The 18649-nt window shown below is 47.7% G+C and overlaps 1 protein-coding gene across 1 annotated transcript in view; it reads left to right on the top strand.

The window, feature by feature from the left end:
* Positions 1–6801: 6801 nt before the first annotated feature.
* The window catches only part of LOC120050855 (interleukin-1 receptor accessory protein-like 1), an 838450-nt gene continuing 826602 nt past the window's right edge, over positions 6802–18649 (top strand). Inside the window, exon 1 of the mRNA XM_038997383.1 lies at positions 6802–7127. Within this exon, the coding sequence (XP_038853311.1) occupies positions 6802–7127 (326 nt within the window). The remainder of the gene's footprint in view (positions 7128–18649) is intronic.

Raw genomic sequence — 18649 nt, 5'->3', positions numbered from 1 at the left:
ATTAAACTGTTGACATTTTCAATATGGCGGTATTCAACTGAAAAATCTATTGGATGTTTTTACTATTACTAATTTTGTATTTTTTGAACCGATTGAGAACTTGACTACCTTCTGTCCATATTAATACAGACTTGGAAATGTGATATTTTCAGACGAAGCCAAACCGGATCATTTGGAGTCGATAACTTTCCTCTAAAATACAAAGCTGTTTTATTTGACTTTTGCCACTCATAATGCTGTATACAGTGCATGTAAATGTGCCGTGTTATTTTGATAAATCAGAAGTTGACAACCAAAGTGCTTCTCCTTTTTCACCCAAACACCTTTCAGACGAGGAAACAGCAGTAGGACTAGAGACAGCTCCCATTCTGCACCTGAGAATCCATTCACACTGCAGGAGTCTAGTTGACAGAGGACATCATTCTTGGAGACTTTTATCTACGTGGAGGGAGAGACGAGCGAAGACACGCCGAGCTGTAAAAATGAGTGAATGTAGCCATAATGGTCTGTGTTTAATCTGGGCTGATAGGAGAGAAAGAGAGGCAGTGGTGGAGAAAAGGCATTAGATGTCCAATGTTCCAGTGTTCTAGTGTACACATAGCCAGGACACATAGCCCTTAGTGGACACATAGCCAGGACACATAGCCATTAGTGGACACATAGCCAGGACACATAGCCATTAGTGGACACATAGCCAGGAATCAAAACGAAGTATAGCAGTTCTGTGACTATTCATAAGTTCTCACTTTCAGTAATGACTGTTTATTCATCATTTAAACCTCTAATTGGATGAAAAGATCCAAATGCAAAATGAGTTGTTGTGTGACTGACTCTGTGAGTGCATGAAAGACTGGTAGAGATTGTTCTCTAAAGAAGACTTCTCGCAATTAGCTTTTAATTAATGCCAAACCGTCTTTGTGATTTCTTGTTTTAGTTACAGATTGCCACAGTGCTCAAACGACGCTTAATTAGTCAGTCGCTGATTAGCAAGGTTAGTCCCTGGGTTCCCATGGCAACAGGGGGAGGAAAGTAGCACTTTTGTAAGTCATGCTGCGGAAGGTCCCCCTATACCCAGAACGACCTGTAGACTGCAGCCTTCCTGTTAATATCTGGTACCGTTACATCACTATCATCTAGCTACCTGCTCTTCAGTCTCAAGTGGCTTGGGGTTGGATCTCTACTTGAAGAGCATCTCTACAGACTAACACATAGAGATGTAGATTTCAGTTGAACTCCACTGTGAAATCTATGGTCGTTTCAAAAGCCATATTGATGCTTATCCAGTGTCTGCTTTCATGAAATGCGAGTTATTTTTAATCTCTTTCTCACTTTCACTCTCACTCTCACTCTCTCACTCTCACTCTCACTCTCCCTCTCTGGCATGGATGAATTATAGGACAACCCACCCCCCCCCCCCCCCCACCCCCGTTAATTAGCTGCAGAGTTGTTTCTTGTAAATAAAACATTAATGAAGACACAATTAGCCAAGCCTGTTGAGTGCTCAGCAGCTGTGCTAGCCAGCTGTTTTAATGGGGGGAAGATATAGACGGTTGAAACGAGAGCGCGTGAATGATGGAGGAATGGATTGCACAAGATGGAGGGATAACTGAGATGAGATCAGTGGTATTTAAGGCAAGGGAGGAATGGATTGCACAAGATGGAGGGATAACTGAGATGAGATCAGTGGTATTTAAGGCAAGGGAGGAATGGATTGCACAAGATGGAGGGATAACTGAGATGAGATCAGTGGTATTTAAGGCAAGGGAGGAATGGATTGCACAAGATGGAGGGATAACTGAGATGAGATCAGTGGTATTTAAGACGAGGGAGGAATGGATTGCACAAGATGGAGGGATAACTGAGATGAGATCAGTGGTATTTAAGACGAGGGAGGAATGGATTGCACAAGATGGAGGGATAACTGAGATGAGATCAGAGGTGTTTAAGACGAGGGAGGAATGGATTGCACAAGATGGAGGGATAACTGAGATGAGATCAGTGGTATTTAAGGCGAGGGAGGAATGGATTGCACAAGATGGAGGGATAACTGAGATGAGATCAGTGGTATTTAAGACGAGGGAGGAATGGATTGCACAAGATGGAGGGATAACTGAGATGAGATCAGTGGTATTTAAGACGAGGGAGGAATGGATTGCACAAGATGGAGGGATAACTGAGATGAGATCAGTGGTATTTAAGACGAGGGAGGAATGGATTGCACAAGATGGAGGGATAACTGAGATGAGATCAGTGGTATTTAAGATGAGGGAGGATTATAATTTTTTCATGAGCGTGGCCTTATTTCTATTACAGCATGTTGGATGACTGTCATTCATATTCCATTCTCCCAGCTCGATGTAACATCGATAGGTTTAGGTTACATTTAAATGTTTAGTAATTTAGCAGACGCTCTTATCCAGAGCGACTTACAGGAGCAATTAGGGTTAAGTGCCTTGCTCAAGGGCACATCGACAGATTTTTCACCAAGACGGCTCGGGATTGGATCCAGCGACCTTTCAGTTACTGGCACAACACTCTTAACCACTAGGCTACTATGTGATACTCTAATGTTCCCTGTACCCATCATGAGGTTGCTACAAACTAGCATATGAATGAAAGTTTACAACGTACAGTAGGTGCACAGGTTGAGATAATTTTTAGTAATCAAGGTGACAGACAGGGACACATTCATTACCGAGTTGCACACTCTTGTCTGCATCTAGCTGATATAGGGTGTAATCATTAGTCCAGCTGCAAACAAGAGTTTCTATTGGACACATGCAGGTATGTTTATCCCCGTTTCGTTCCGTTTGCTTCCGTTTAAGAAACATTTTTACAACAAAAGCATACACCCCTGATCACACGCCTGATCACACGCGAACACAGTTCACTTTCATAGCAGACACATACAAACAGTTTGCTGCGTCTATAATTTATTCTCGCAACTATCTACGCACTCTCCTCCTCTCCCCTTTTCCCTTCGCTTGTGGACTTCAGTGCACACCACATCAGCTGTCTGTGACCAGGCGAAACAACTTTTCCAAGCCAAACCTTCATATCATAACCTCTAACCGCTACACACAGCCTATATCATTGTCACGTCATAATCAACATAAACTCAGCAAAAAAAGAAACATCCCTTTTTCAGGACCCTGTCTTTCAAAGATAATTCGTAAAAATCCAAAATAACTTCACAGATCTTCATTGTAAAGGGTTTAAACACTGTTTCCCATGCTTGTTCAATGAACCATAAACAATTAATGAACACGCACCTGTGGAACGGTCGTTAAGACACTAACAGTTTACAGACGGTAGGCAATTAAGGTCACAGTTATGAAAACTTAGGACACTAAAGAAGCCTTTCTACTGACTCTGAAAAACACCAAAAGAAAGATGCCCAGGGTCCCTGCTCATCTGCGTGAACGTGCCTAGGGCATGCTGCAAGGAGTCATGAGGACTGCAGATGTGGCCAGGGCAATAAATTGCAATGTCCGTACTGTGAGATGCCTAAGACAGCGCTACAGGGAGACAGGACGGACAGCTGATCGTCCTCGCAATGGCAGACCACGTATAACAACACCTGCACAGGATCGGTACATCCTAATATCACACCTGCGGGACAGGTACAGGATGGCAACAACAACTGCCCGAGTTACACCAGGAACGCATAATCCCTCCATCAGTACTTAGACTGTCCACAATAGGCTGAGAGAGGCTGGACTGAGGGCTTGTAGGCCTGCTGTAAGGCAGGTCCTCACCAGACATCACCGACAACAACGTCGCCTATGGGCACAAACCCACTGTCGCTGGACCAGACAGGACTGGCAAAAAGTGCTCTTCACTGACGAGTCGCGGTTTTGTCTCACCAGGGGTGATGGTCGGATTTGCGTTTATCGTCGAAAGAATGAGCGTTACACCGAGATCTGTACTCTGGAGCGGGATCGATTTGGAGGTGGAGGGTCCGTCATGGTCTGGGCCTGTGTGTCACAGCATCATCGGACTGAGCTTGTTGTCATTGCAGGCAATCTCAACGCTGTACGTTACAGGGAAGACCTCCTCCTCCCTCATGTGGTACCCTTCCTGCAGGCTCATCCTGACATGACCCTCCAGCATGACAATACCACCAGCCATACTGCTCGTTTTGTGCGTGATTTCCTACAAGACAGAAATGTCAGTGTTCTGCCATGGCCAGTGAAGAGCCCGATCTCAATCCCATTGAGAACGTCTCGGACCTACTGGATCGGAGGGTGAGGGTTAGGACCATTCCCGCCAGAAAAGACTGGGAACTTGCAGGTGCCTTGGTGGAAGAGTGGGGTAACATCTCACAGCAAGAACTGGCAAATCTGGTGCAGTCCATGAGGAGGAGATGCACTGCAGTACTTAATTCAGCTGGTGGCCACACCAGATACTGACTGGTACTTTTGATTTTGACCCCCCCCCCCTTTGTTCAGGGACACATTATTACATTTATGTTAATCACATGTTTATGGAACTTGTACAGTTTATGTGTTTATGTGTCAGTTGTTGAATCTTGCTATGTTCATACAAATATTTACACATGTTAAGTTTGCTGAAAATAAATGCAGTTGACAGTGAGATGACGTTTCTTTTTTTGCTGAGTTTAGCTACTAGAACCACGATACAATCATGCAGTACAGTGTACAGTCAGCAGCAAGCAGTTTAGCAGTTACACCGGTGGTCCCTGTCAGCAATAAATTAATTAAACTAAAAGCTTACCTTGACTTGTAAGAGTTCCAGTGTTGGATAGCCATAGTCAGCTCGTCAACATAGCATCCCTCTCTGTTTGAGCCAGGTGTTTGAGTATGCTAAACTATCTAGCTGCATTCGATGCTAGCTAAGTAATTGAAAGTGAAACAAATATTTACTATGAAATATAGCTAGCGCTCTCTCGCTTGTTCTTAATTTTGGAAGGAATTAATTTATTAAAAACTGTTAAACTATTGTATTTTTCTCTCTTTGAGTGAACTACTCACCACACTTTAAATGCACTGCAGTGCTAGCTAGTTGTAGCTTATGCTTTCAGTACTAGATTCATTCTCTGATCATTTGATTGGGTGGACATCATGTCAGTTTATGCTGCGAGAGCTCTGATAGGTTGTAGGACGTCCTGCAGAAGTTGTCATAATTACTGTGTAAGTCTATGGAAGGGGGTGAGAACCATGCGCCTCCTAGGTTTTGTGTTGAAGTCAATGTACCCAGAGGAGGACAGAAGCTAGCTGTCCTCCGGCTACACCATGGTGCTACCCTACAGAGTGCTGTTGAGGCTACTGTAGACCTTCATTGCAAAACAGTGTGTTCTAATCAATGCTTTGGTGACATGCAAATATATTTAGTATAGTTTTATCTAAAAAGGATAACTTTTTAAATGTTTCACTATTTTAAAGGAAATTAAAGGAAATTCCTCCTCTGAGGAGCCTCCACTGGCTGAGATGCTGAACTCTGATCTCTACAGCATTTTCACAGTGTACGTGCATCCATGTGTGTGTGTGTGTGTGTGTGTGTGTGTGTGTGTGTGTGTGTGTGTGTGAGTGTGTGTGTTTTGGTGTGTGTATGGCTGGGGGCCCCTGGAACTCTTGTTTCATCCCCTCAGTGCTCCTTGAGGTAGGCAGCTGTGTGAGTGACAGACAGACACCCCACCGATCCAAAATAAATATGCAAACCAACCGAATCAATTCAGGTATTTTCCAATTGATGAGGTACCTAATGGGGATATGATATGATATGATTGGCTGGTGGTCAGTGACTACTATATGAGATATCATAATGGTGATAAACCTTCAGTGACCCCCAGCCTCTACCTGTAGCTAGCCAATATCAGGAAGGGATTTTTCATTTCTTCCCTGAACATTGACATTTGTGGTATTGAAAGAGGACACTGAAGGCAGTTCAATGTGTACGCTGAGATATTCTATTGTTTTCTATTGCAGTTTAATGTGAATGAGTGTCCTGAGTTGTCCATTAGGATGGAAATGGATGGCTCTGACAACTGGGCCTGTATGTAATCATTATGTTAGATTGATGTTAAGGAGTCTATAATACAGACTAATACATCTGGATGTAGTATGTGTGCATGTCTGGAGAGAGGATGAATTATGCATTGGGAAGTCTGATATTATCATACAATAAGGGTAATATGGCATAAAATGCTTCATACCGCTTAAATACAGAGGCAATACTTTTTAGTATTGAGTTTCTCAGAAGACAGTGCCTCCACGGTCTGGTGGTGATGCCATCCATGTTTTTGGATTTTACACCCCTGTCTGTGCTCCTGGCTCCTCGTTCCGGGTGCGCGTGGTCGTGTGTTTACTCCTAACTCTGCCCTCCCATTGGCTCTCGCTGCCCCGGCTCTGACTAGGTCACAGCTGGTGCTAGTGCTCTGGCACGGCTGGGTGAGCAGACAGCTGTAGGCCCCGGCAACCACAGCTACTACTCTATCCTCTTCTTATATGTGTTCCATTCTGTCTGCATCTTTTCTACTGTTCCTGTGTGGTGGAAATAGCTTAGAGAGGGGTGATTGGTTGGAAGTGTTGCCACTTTGAGATGAAAATGCTACTGTAAACAATTGTAGTGAGGGCAATTATTACTTCCTGATTCATGATGGTCAAATCAATACTGGCAATGCACATAGAGACTTAACTAAGGCCAGTAATTTATTTGACTCTGATCCCACTTCCCAGCGCCACATACCATTTCAATGATCAGCATATTTCAGTTTGTTTTCCTGTGTTAGGAAACAAATGTGCTTATATCGTGTCATTATAACACTTTTATGACGCTCTTATGACAGTCCTATTAATCTACCTTTCTCTCTCTCCTTTCTCCTCAGTGGACGACTGCACGGATTGGTCAGTGGACTACTTGAAATACAAAGTGCTTTTGGGGGAACCGGTGCGGATTAAATGTGCTTTATTCTATGGATACATCAGAGCGAACTACACCCACTCCCAGAGTGTGGGACTAAGCCTTATGTGGTATAAAAGTACAGGACACGGAGACTTTGAGGAGCCTATCTCTTTCGACGGCATCAGAATGAACAAGGAGGAGGACGCTATCTGGTTTAGACCCACCGAGCTCCAAGACGTTGGACACTATTCCTGTGTATTGAGGTCAGTTGTTCTGTTATGTTCCTGTGTATTGAGGTCAGTTGTTTTGTTATGTTCCTGTGTATTGAGGTCAGTTGTTCTGTTATGTTCCTGTGTATTGAGGTCAGTTGTTCTGTTATGTTCCTGTGTATTGAGGTCAGTTGTTCTGTTATGTTCCTGTGTATTGAGGTCAGTTGTTCTGTTATGTTCCTGTGTATTGAGGTCAGTTGTTCTGTTATGTTCCTGTGTATTGAGGTCAGTTGTTCTGTTATGTTCCTGTGTATTGAGGTCAGTTGTTCTGTTATGTTCCTGTGTATTGAGGTCAGTTGTTCTGTTATGTTCCTGTGTATTGAGGTCAGTTGTTCTGTTATGTTCCTGTGTATTGAGGTCAGTTGTTCTGTTATGTTCCTGTGTATTGAGGTCAGTTGTTCTGTTATGTTCCTGTGTATTGAGGTCAGTTGTTCTGTTATGTTCCTGTGTATTGAGGTCAGTTGTTCTGTTATGTTCCTGTGTATTGAGGTCAGGTGTTCTGTTATATCTAGTCAACCTAGAGCAATTCAGTGCTATTAAATATAACTGCTATCTTATCTGATAGTTGTTTAAGTGCATTGTGGAAATTGGTTATCTTCCTTCCAAAATGGCCGGGTTTCTGTACGTATCCTATTCCTGGTTGTTTACATAGCAGTTGTGGTAAAAGAGTGGGGGAGAGGAATTTCTGCAACCTATGCACATAAATCAAGCTGCTTTAAAGTCCTCCCCTGCAGATTACTAATGAATTCTCTAATCCCCAGCCAGAAGAGAGTTGGACCTGGGTCCACACTGTTAGAGGCCCTCCCTCACTTAACATGCTTAAGTTTTTTTTGTTTGTATTTCTCCGGGGGACAATAAGGTATTAAGTGTCATTGGCAGACCCATTACTCTTAGGCTTCTCAACTCCTGTTCTTTAACGCACCATCTATGGAGTCTGGAGCGAGGGAGGAAAGATATGAAGATGGACAGTTATTCACAGCCGAGAAATGGTGGTGGAGGAAACAAGAGAGGTGTAGAGAGACAGAAAAGGAGAGATAATGTACCTCCTCCCCTTGTCGAATAAAGACACCCGTCGGAGGACAACATTATCATTTATGAGTTCCATAATGTTGTAAAGTTTCTGGCTTCCTAGGTCATATTGATAGAAGAGAGGGTTTCATTCCTGTGAAGGTTGTTGGTACCCAGGTGAGTGGGAAGGTCAGAGCAGGTGTCTTGACTTAGAAGACCATAACAACCTGCATTTTCAGCTCAGAAAGGCTGCTTGGCTCAACTGGAAGAGGAACCATCGTCTATCCAACATATTCTTTCAGAGCCACTTCTTTTTCCAAATACTGTTAAACCTGATGAATGGTTTCCCCACAACTTTGGAAAGATTGTGGAAGCTCATGAAAATCAAGTTGTTTCTGTGTTTTGATTGAGCTGTGCCTTTAATAAAGGCTTTGAGGTCTATAAAAAAAACTCCCAATGCTGTGTTTGCCCTGGTTCTGCCTGCCACACACACACACACACACACACACACACACACACACACACACACACACACACACACACACACACACACACACACACACACACACACACACACACACACACACACACACACACACACACACACACACACACATACACCACTAGCACAGTCAGTGTGACCTCTCTCCTTCTTAGCCTCAATTCAGCTGAAAGAATTTGCCCTGCCGTTCAGCAGTGGTAACACTTGCATTCCCCTAGCTAACCTCCCCTTTGCAGCGCAGCCAGGGAGCATGGCTCAGAGAGGGAACACAGGCAGGCAGTTAGCCAGGGAGCATGGCTCAGAGAGGGAACACAGGCAGGCAGTTAGCCAGGGAGCATGTCTCAGAGAGGGAACACAGGCAGGCAGTTAGCCAGGGAGCATGGCTCAGAGAGGGAACACAGGCAGGCAGTTAGCCAGGGAGCATGGCTCATAGAGTTAACACAGGCAGGCAGTTAGCCAGGGAGCATGGCTCATAGAGTTAACACAGGCAGGCAGTTAGCCAGGGAGCATGGCTCAGAGAGGGAACACAGGCAGGCAGTTAGCCAGGGAGCATGGCTCAGAGAGGGAACACAGGCAGGCAGTTAGCCAGGGAGCATGGCTCAGAGAGGGAACACAGGCAGGCAGTTAGCCAGGGAGCATGGCTCAGAGAGGGAACACAGGCAGGCAGTTAGCCAGGGAGCATGGCTCAGAGAGGGAACACAGGCAGGCAGTTAGCCAGCGAGCATGGCTGTGTAGCCGATGCCTGAGGAGGAACACGATCACTCACCGTGGGGTTATTGTGTAATCAAGCCGAAATAGTCGAGCCAGGAGATTTGATTTGGATGAGTGTGTTGCTTTGTAGCTAGTCACAACTGTTTACACCAATTGGGGGCAACACTTACTCTGCTATAATCATAAGAAATAATCCCATTGTTATGTTCTTTGACACTGCGTGCCGTCAACCTTTACCAATCTCCAGGTCCGTAGGAATCGTCGGAAGAGGAAAGAGGTTTTTCTCTAGGGTTTTGACAGGATGCTTCTGGATGCACTCCCACTGGTTTTAATTCCATCAATGTGCTTTAATTGAATTGTTCAATTGAATAATTTATGTTATTGATTGTCTGGAGAGTGCACATACCTTATCGTTGCTGTCTGATTAAAACCTCTTCTCTCCAAAACAGAAACTTTTCTGGAAATATTTTCCCGTTAACTAAAATACATTTTCTTGGTCCTAGAGTCATGACTGTCCTTACTCCACTCCCTCACTGTTTTACCACAACTGCTATGTAAACGACCAGGGCTAGGATAGGTACTGAAACCCAGCCATGTTGGGAGGAAGATAGCCGATTCCCACACTGCACTTAAAAAACTATCAAATATCACATTCATTTAATAGCACTAAATTGCATATCACAGCTCTACAGATGTAGGATCTTCATTTGATCCAGAGGACATTGAGGGGAGTTACTGGTTTGCATAAAATGGAGTTACAAAGTTTTCAACCGACAGCGACATTATGTTTCCCAGGTAGAAATCCTTGGCTCTCAAACATGGCATGTGTGTTTCTGTGAGACGTATCTTCACATTGCCCTACCTGTGATGAGGCGGATTTTGTTTCCTTCCATATGTTGGACATAAGGAAACATGTTATCTTAATTAATCTGGAGGATTCATTTAGTCCAAATCTGTTACCAAGTACTCTACATGCTAACATTGTAACGGCTTTCTTCCTGGGGTGAAAGAGAGGACCAAAATGCAGCGTAGCCAGTGCTCAACATGTTTAATATAATAACAAGTGAACACTACAAACAACAAACAAAATAACAAACCGTGAAAACCGAGACAGTCCTATCTGGTGCAGAACAAACACAGAGACAGGAAACAAACACCCACAAAATCCCAACACAAAACAAGCCTCCTATATATGAGTCTCAATCAGAGACAACGACTACCATCTGTCTCTGATTGAGAACCCACACTAGGCTGACATAGAAACAGACAAACTAGACACACAACATAGAATTCCCACCCAGCTCACGTCCTGACCAACTAAACACATACAAAACAACAGAAAACAGGTCAGGAACGTGACAGAACCCCCCCCCTCAAGGTGCGAACTCCGGGCGCACCCCTAACAACTCAAGGGGAGGGTCTGGGTGGGCATCTGTCCGCGGTGGCGGCTCCGGCGGTGGACGAGGGCACCACTCCACCATTGTCTTTGTCCACCTCCTTAGCGTCCCTTGAGTGGCGACCCTCGCCCCCGACCATGGTCCAGGAACCTTCACCAACTCCCCTCTACAATAGAGGAGACAACTCAGGACAGAGAGGTAGTTCAGGACAAAGAGGTAGCTCAGGACAGAGAGGTAGCCCAGGACAGAGAGGTAGCTCAGGACAGAGAGGTAGCTCCGGACAGAGAGGTAGCTCCGGACAGAGGGACAACTCTGTACTAATGGCAGCTCCGGACTGGGTGGCAGCTCCGGACTGGGTGGCAGCTCCGGACTGGGTGGCAGCTCCGGACTGGGTGGCAGCTCCGGACTGGGTGGCAGCTCCGGACTGGGTGGCAGCTCATGACTGGGTGGCAGCTCATGACTGGAGGGCAGCTCATGACTGGAGGGCAGCTCATGACTGGAGGGCAGCTCATGACTGGAGGGCAGCTCATGACTGTAGGGCAGCTCATGACTGTAGGGCAGCTCATGACTGTAGGGCAGCTCATGACTGTAGGGCAGCTCATGACCGTAGGGCAGCTCATGACCGTAGGGCAGCCCATGACCGTAGGGCAGCCCATGACCGTAGGGCAGCTCATGACTGTAGGGCAGCTCATGACCGTAGGGCAGCTCATGACTGTAAGGCAGCTCATGCAGCTCCTGACTGGCTGGCGGCTCTGGTTGCTCCTGACTGGCTGGCGTCTCTGGCAGCTCCTGACTGGCTGGCGTCTCTGGCAGCTCCTGACTGGCTGGCGTCTCTGGCAGCTCCTGACTGGCTGGCGGCTCTGGCAGCTCCTGACTGACGGACGGCTCTAGCGGCTCCTGACTGACGGACGGCTCTAATGGCTCGGGACAGACGGGCGGCTCTAATGGCTCGTGGCAGACGGATGACTCAGATGGCGCTGGGCAGACAGATGGCTCAGACGGCGCTGGGCAGACGGATGGCTCAGATGGCGCTGGGCAGACGGATGGCTCAGACGGCGCTGGGCAGACGGACGGCTCAGACGGCGCTGGGCAGACGGACAGTTCAGACGGCGTTGGGCAGACGGGCAGTTCAGGCGCCGCTGGGCAGACGGGCAGTTCAGGCACCGCTGGGCAGACGGCAGACTCTGGCCGGCTGAGACGCACTATAGGCCTGATGCGTGGTGCCGGAACTGGAGGTACCGGGCTGAGGGCACGCACCTCAGGGCGAGTGCGGGGAGGAGGAACAGGGCTCTGGCGATGCACTGGAAGCCTGGTGCGTGGTGTAGGCACTGGTGGTACTGGGCTGGGGCGGGAAGGTGGCGCCGGATATACCGGACCGTGAAGGAGGACACGCGCTCTTGAGCACCGAGCCTCTCCAACCTTACCAGGTTGAATGGTCCCCGTAGCCCTGCCAGTGCGGCGAGGTGGAACAACCCGCACTGGGCTATGCAGGCGAACCGGGGACACCACCTGTAAGGCTGGTGCCATGTACGCCGGCCCGAGGAGACGTACTGGAGGCCAGATACGTTGGGCCGGCTTCATGACATCCAGCTCGATGCCCAACCTAGCCCTCCCAGTGCGGCAAGGTGGAATAGCCCGCACTGGGCTAAGCACGCGTACTGGGGACACCATGCGCTTTACCGCATAACACGGTGTCTGACCAGTACGACGCCCTCTCACTCCACGGTAAGCCCGGGGAGTTGGCTCAGGTATCCAACCTGGCTTCGCCACACTCCCCTTTAGCCCCCCCCCCAAGAAATTTTTGGGTGAGCCTCTCGGGTTTCCAGCCACTCTGCCTTGCAAGCGCCTCATAATGCCGCCTCTCTGCTTTTGATGCCTCCAGCTCCGCTTTGGGACGACGACACTCCTCTGGCTCTGCCCAGGGTCCTTCTCCGTCCAGAATCTCCTCCCATGTCCATTCCTCCTTGTACTGCTGCTGCTGTTGCTGCTGCCCGTTGCCACGCTGCTTGGTCCGGGTTTGGTGGGTGTTTCTGTAACGGCTTTCTTCCTGGGGTGAAAGAGAGGACCAAAATGCAGCGTAGCCAGTGCTCAACATGTTTAATATAATAACAAGTGAACACTACAAACAACAAACAAAATAACAAACCGTGAAAACCGAGACAGTCCTATCTGGTGCAGAACAAACACAGAGACAGGAAACAAACACCCACAAAATCCCAACACAAAACAAGCCTCCTATATATGAGTCTCAATCAGAGACAACGACTACCATCTGTCTCTGATTGAGAACCCACACTAGGCTGACATAGAAACAGACAAACTAGACACACAACATAGAATTCCCACCCAGCTCACGTCCTGACCAACTAAACACATACAAAACAACAGAAAACAGGTCAGGAACGTGACAGACATACTGCAACGCTCCATGCTTTTCTGATCAACAGATTGACTTCTGAAACATATTATTAACACTAGACATTAACATTGGAATATCTCTGCCATTTTTGTATCTGTTGGAAGTTTGCCATTTTATTCATACAATGAAAAGAAAACCGAAAAGGAAGGTTTGCAATTGTGAACAAGCCTTTTCTTTTTCTCTGTAGCTATCCCTAAAGAGAACATTTCACTGGATTGCTTTCCAAGACAATAAACGTTCACTTCCTTGTCACGTTGCATTGCTGCTGTCTGGCTGTGCAGCCTGTGGTAGTGAAAAGAGAAATCGTGTTACAGTATTGTGTATTAATAATTATATAGTAATAACTTATTAACCTCTTAGGTTAAGGGCGTCTTTTATTGAATGGCTCATTAGTTCGCTTCATTGTAGGTCGTTTTTAGTGGTGAGCAAAGTGCCGGCCAGTTAGAGCTGGGAAAACCTACTGTACCTTAAAGAGAAAGAAATCCAATGTCTGTAGTGGCCTATACAATGTTCTACTCAACTTCCTCTGTTTCAGGTTCAATACTTCAATGGAAATGTTCTTAAATGTATAGAACTGCTGTATATAGAATCAACCTGGGATTTGGCTTAGACTTAAAATCACCCTTTGATTCTGAGAGATGTTCCTTTCAGTGTTGGAAATGGAATGAACAGATCCCAACAATAGCGTGCACTGTCATTATGGAGATATATAGACTTATAGTTCCTCCCCTCTTTTCGGACCCAACCATCACAACACTGCAGCGCTCCTTTGGACTCAGCTTTGCATTTTCCTATATACCAAGGCACTCGCACATGTTAACATATTGAATTTAGATTAGGCAGTGGGCACAGTGAGGGAGACAAAAGAGGAACGTTGTGGTTGTAGGGAGAAAGAGATTAGGATCAGGGTCTTTAAGCAGAGCATGGATGGAAGGAGTCATTGCTGTATCTTATAAACCACGCCAGCAGAATGTCTTACTTCGAAAAGTCTCTATCACACTTTGATCTGTGTTGCTACAGCCTTTCATTTCTCTCTTACACTCTGGGTGGTTTTCTTCACCTACATTTTTATTTTCATCTTTTCATTTCAGGGCAAACACTGTTACTTTGATGATTAGAAACGCTGTATGTATTGTTATGTCAAGCGGATGAAGCCTGTCAGTCATGTATGTACAGTCTACATCTAGCCTTTTCACCAGATGTCAGTGGAGAGTGTATGATGAACACTAATTATGAGGCAGATATATGCATGTTGTTTTAGTCCTTCAGAACAGACATGTAGCGACCCAATGACCCCACAACCTTTCAACCCTTATCTCTCTCCCCCTCAGTGTCCCCACAGCCTTTCAACCCTTCTCTCTCTCCCCCTCAGTGTCCCCACAGCCTTTCAACCCTTCTCTCTCTCCCCCTCAGTGTCCCCACAGCCTTTCAACCCTTCTCTCTCTCCCCCTCAGTGTCCCCACAGCCTTTCAACCCTTCTCTCTCTCCCCCTCAGTGTCCCCACAGCCTTTCAACCCTTATCTCTCTCCCCCTCAGTGTCCCCACAGCCTTTCAACCCTTCTCTCTCTCCCCCTCAGTGTCCCCACAACCTTTCAACCCTTATCTCTCTCCCCCTCAGTGTTCCCACAGCCTTTCAACCCTTATCTCTCTCCCCCTCAGTGTCCCCACAGCCTTTCAACCCTTATCTCTCTCCCCCTCAGTGTCCCCACAACCTTTCAACCCTTATCTCTCTCCCCCTCAGTGTCCCCACAGCCTTTCAACCTTTATCTCTCTCCCCCTCAGTGTCCCCACAACCTTTCAAACCTTATCTCTCTCCCCCTCAGTGTCCCCACAGCCTTTCAACCTTTATCTCTCTCCCCCTCAGTGTCCCCACAACCTTTCAAACCTTATTTCACTCCCCCTCAGTGTCCCCACAGCCTTTCAACCCTTATCTCTCTCCCCCTCAGTGTCCCCACAGCCTTTCAACCCTTATCTCTCTCCCCCTCAGTGTCCCCACAGCCTTTCAACCCTTATCTCTCTCCCCCTCAGTGTCCCCACAGCCTTTCAACCCTTATCTCTCTCCCCCTCAGTGACCCCACAACCTTTCAACCCTCATCTCTATTCCCCTCGGTGACCCCACAACCCTTCAACCCTCACCTCTCTCCCCCGCAGTCTCTATCTCCATCTCTCTCCGTCTCTCTCCTCCAGATCTCTCTAATAGTATATCTTCCCTCTCTTCCACTGTGATGCTGCTCTATATGATGTTAAACTGTGTATTCCAGGTATGCCTTGAGTGTGTGTGTGTGTGTGTGTGTGTGTGTGTGTGTGTGTGTGTGTGTGTGTGTGTGTGTGTGTGTGTGTGTGTGCGTGCGCGCGCGTGCGTGCGTGCGTGCGTGCGTGCGTGCGTGCGTGCGTGCGTGCGTGTGTGTGTATACGTGTGTGTGTGTTGCTCTATGTGTGTGTGTTGCTCTGAGCTCCAGCCCATGATGCATATGCTCGGCTGCACTAAGAGAAGTCAGAGGGCACCAATGTAAAAGTAAACCGGGCCCGCCAGCCTGCCTGTGCTGTGCTCAGAGCCTACAGCTGACAGGGACGTAAATGTGTCTTCAATCTGTGTTTGAAATCAGCTCTAATTCAGCCATATGATAGGGGAAAAAAGACCATGCAGCCAGGCAGGCAGCACACGTTAACCAGGGAGGACCAGGAGGGAGACACGTTAACCAGGGAGGACCAGGAGACACGTTAACCAGGGAGGACCAGGAGACACGTTAACCAGGGAGGACCAGGAGATACGTTAACCATGGAGGACCAGAAGACGCATTAACCAGGGAGGACCAGGAGACACGTTAATCAGGGAGGACCAGGAGACACATTAACCAGGGAGGACCAGGAGACACATTAACAAGGGAGGACCAGGAGACACGTTAACCAGGGAGGACCAGGAGACACATTAACAAGGGAGGACCAGGAGACACGTTAACCAGGGAGGACCAGGAGACACATTAACCAGGGAGGACCAGGAGACACGTTAACCAGGGAGGATCAGGAGACACGTTAACCAGGGAGGATCAGGAGACACGTTAACCAGGGAGGACCAGGAGACACGTTAACCAGGGAGGACCAGGAGACACGTTAACCAAGGAGGATCAGGAGACAGGTTAACCAGGGAGGACCAGGAGACATGTTAACCAGGGAGGACCAGAAGACACGTTAACCAGTGAGGATCAGGAGACACGTTAACCAGGGAGGATCAGGAGACACGTTAACCAGGGAGGACCAGGAGACACGTTAACCAGGGAGGATCAGGAGACAAGTTAACCAGTGAGGACCAGGAGACAGGTTAACCAGGGGGGACAAGGAGACACGTTAACCAGCGAGGATCAGGAGACACGTTAACCAGTGAGGATCAGGAGACAGGTTAACCAGGGTGGACAAGGAGATACGTTAACTAGGGAGGACCAGGAGACACGTTAACCAGTGAGGATCAGGAGACAGGTTAACCAGGGTGGACAAGGAGATTCGTTAACTAGGGAGGACCAGGAGACAGGTTAACCTGGGTGGACAAGGAGATACGTTAACCAGACAAGTTAACCAGTGAGGACCAGGAGACAGGTTAACCAGGGGGGACAAGGAGACACGTTAACCAGCGAGGATCAGGAGACACGTTAACGAGCGAGGATCAGGAGACAGGTTAACCAGGATAGACAAGGAGATACGTTAACCAGAGAGGACCAGGAGCCACGTTAACCAGGGGGGAGCAGGATACATGTTCTGGGATTACTCCAATGGCATTGAGGAATACATCACATCTATCATTGGCTTCATCAATAAGTGCATCGATGACGTCGTCCCCACAGTGACCGTACGTACATACCCCAACCAGAAGCCATGAATTGCAGGCAGCATCCACACTGAGATAAAGGCTAGAGCTGCCGCTTTCAAAGAGTGGGACTCTAACCTGGAAGCTTAAAAGAAATCCCGTTATGCCCTCCGACGAACCATCAAACAGGCAAAGCGTCAATACAGGACTAAGATAGAATCGTACTACACCGGCTCTGACGCTTGTCGGATGTGGTAAACCAGTACAGACTACAAAGGGAAGCACAGCCGAGAGCTGCCCAGTGACACGAGCCTACCGGACGAGCTAAACTACTTCTATGCTCGCTTCAAGGCAAATAACACTGAAACATGCATGAGAGCACCAGCTGTACCGGAGACTGTGTGATCACGCTCTCCGAAGCCAATGTGAGTATGACCTTTATACAGGTCAACATTCACAAGGCCGCAGGGCCAGATGCATTACCAGGACATGTACTGCGAGCATGCGCTGACCAACTAGCAAGTGTCTTCACTGACATTTTCAACCTCTCCCTGTCCGAGTCTGTAATACCAACATGTTTTAAGCAGACCATCATAATGCCTGTGTCCAAGAACACTAAGGTAACCTGCCTAAATGACTACTGACCTGTAGCACTCACGTCTGTAGCCATGAAGTGCTTTGACAGGCTGGTCATGGCTCACATCAACACCATCATCCCAGAAACCCTAGACCCACTCCAATTTGCATACCGCCCCAACAGATCCACAGATGATGCAGTCTCTATTGCACTCCACAGTGCCCTTTCCACCTGGACAAAAGGAACACCTATGTGAGAATGCTATTCATTGACTACAGCTCATCGTTCAACACCATAGTGTCGTCAAAGCTCATCAATAAGCTAAGGACCCTGGGACTAAACATCTCCCTCTGCAACTGGATCCTAGACTTCCTGACGGGCCGCCCCCAGTTGATAAGGGTAGGTAACAACACTTCCGCCACGCTGATCCTCAACATGGGGGCCCCTCACGGGTGCGTGCTCAGCCCCCTTCTGTACTCCCTGTTCACTCATGACTGCACAGCCAGGCACGACTCCAACACCATCATTAAATTTGCCGATGACATAACAGTGGTAGGCCTGATCACCGACAACAACGAGACAGCCTATAGGGAGGAGGTCAGACCTGGTCGTGTGGTGCCAGGACGATAACCTCTCCCTCAACGTGATCAAGACTAAGGAGATGATTGTGGACTACATGAAAAAGAGGACCAAGCACGCCACCCATTCTCATTGACAGGGCTGCAGTGGAGCAGGTTGAGAGCCTCAAGTTCCTTGGTGTCCACATCACCAACAAACTAACATGGTCCGAGCACACCATGACAGTCGTGAAGCGGGCACGACAAAACTTATTCCCCCTCAGGAGACTGAAAAGATTTGGCATTGGTCCTCAGATCCTCAAAGGTTCTACAGCTGCACCATCGAGAGCATCCTGACTGGTTGCATCACTGCCTGGTATGGCTACTGCTCGGCCTCCGACCGCAAGGCACTACAGAGGGTAGTGCGAACGTCCCAGTACATCACTGGGGCCAAGCTTCATGCCATCCAGGACCTCTATACTAGGCGGTGTCAGAGGAAGGCCCTAAAAATGGTCAAAGACTCCAGCCACCCTAGTCATAGACTGT

This window comes from Salvelinus namaycush, chromosome 7, assembly GCF_016432855.1.
Source record: "Salvelinus namaycush isolate Seneca chromosome 7, SaNama_1.0, whole genome shotgun sequence".
NCBI lineage: Eukaryota > Metazoa > Chordata > Actinopteri > Salmoniformes > Salmonidae > Salvelinus > Salvelinus namaycush.
The sequence above is the reverse complement of the archived record's forward strand: the minus strand, read 5'-3'. Positions and strand labels throughout refer to the sequence as shown.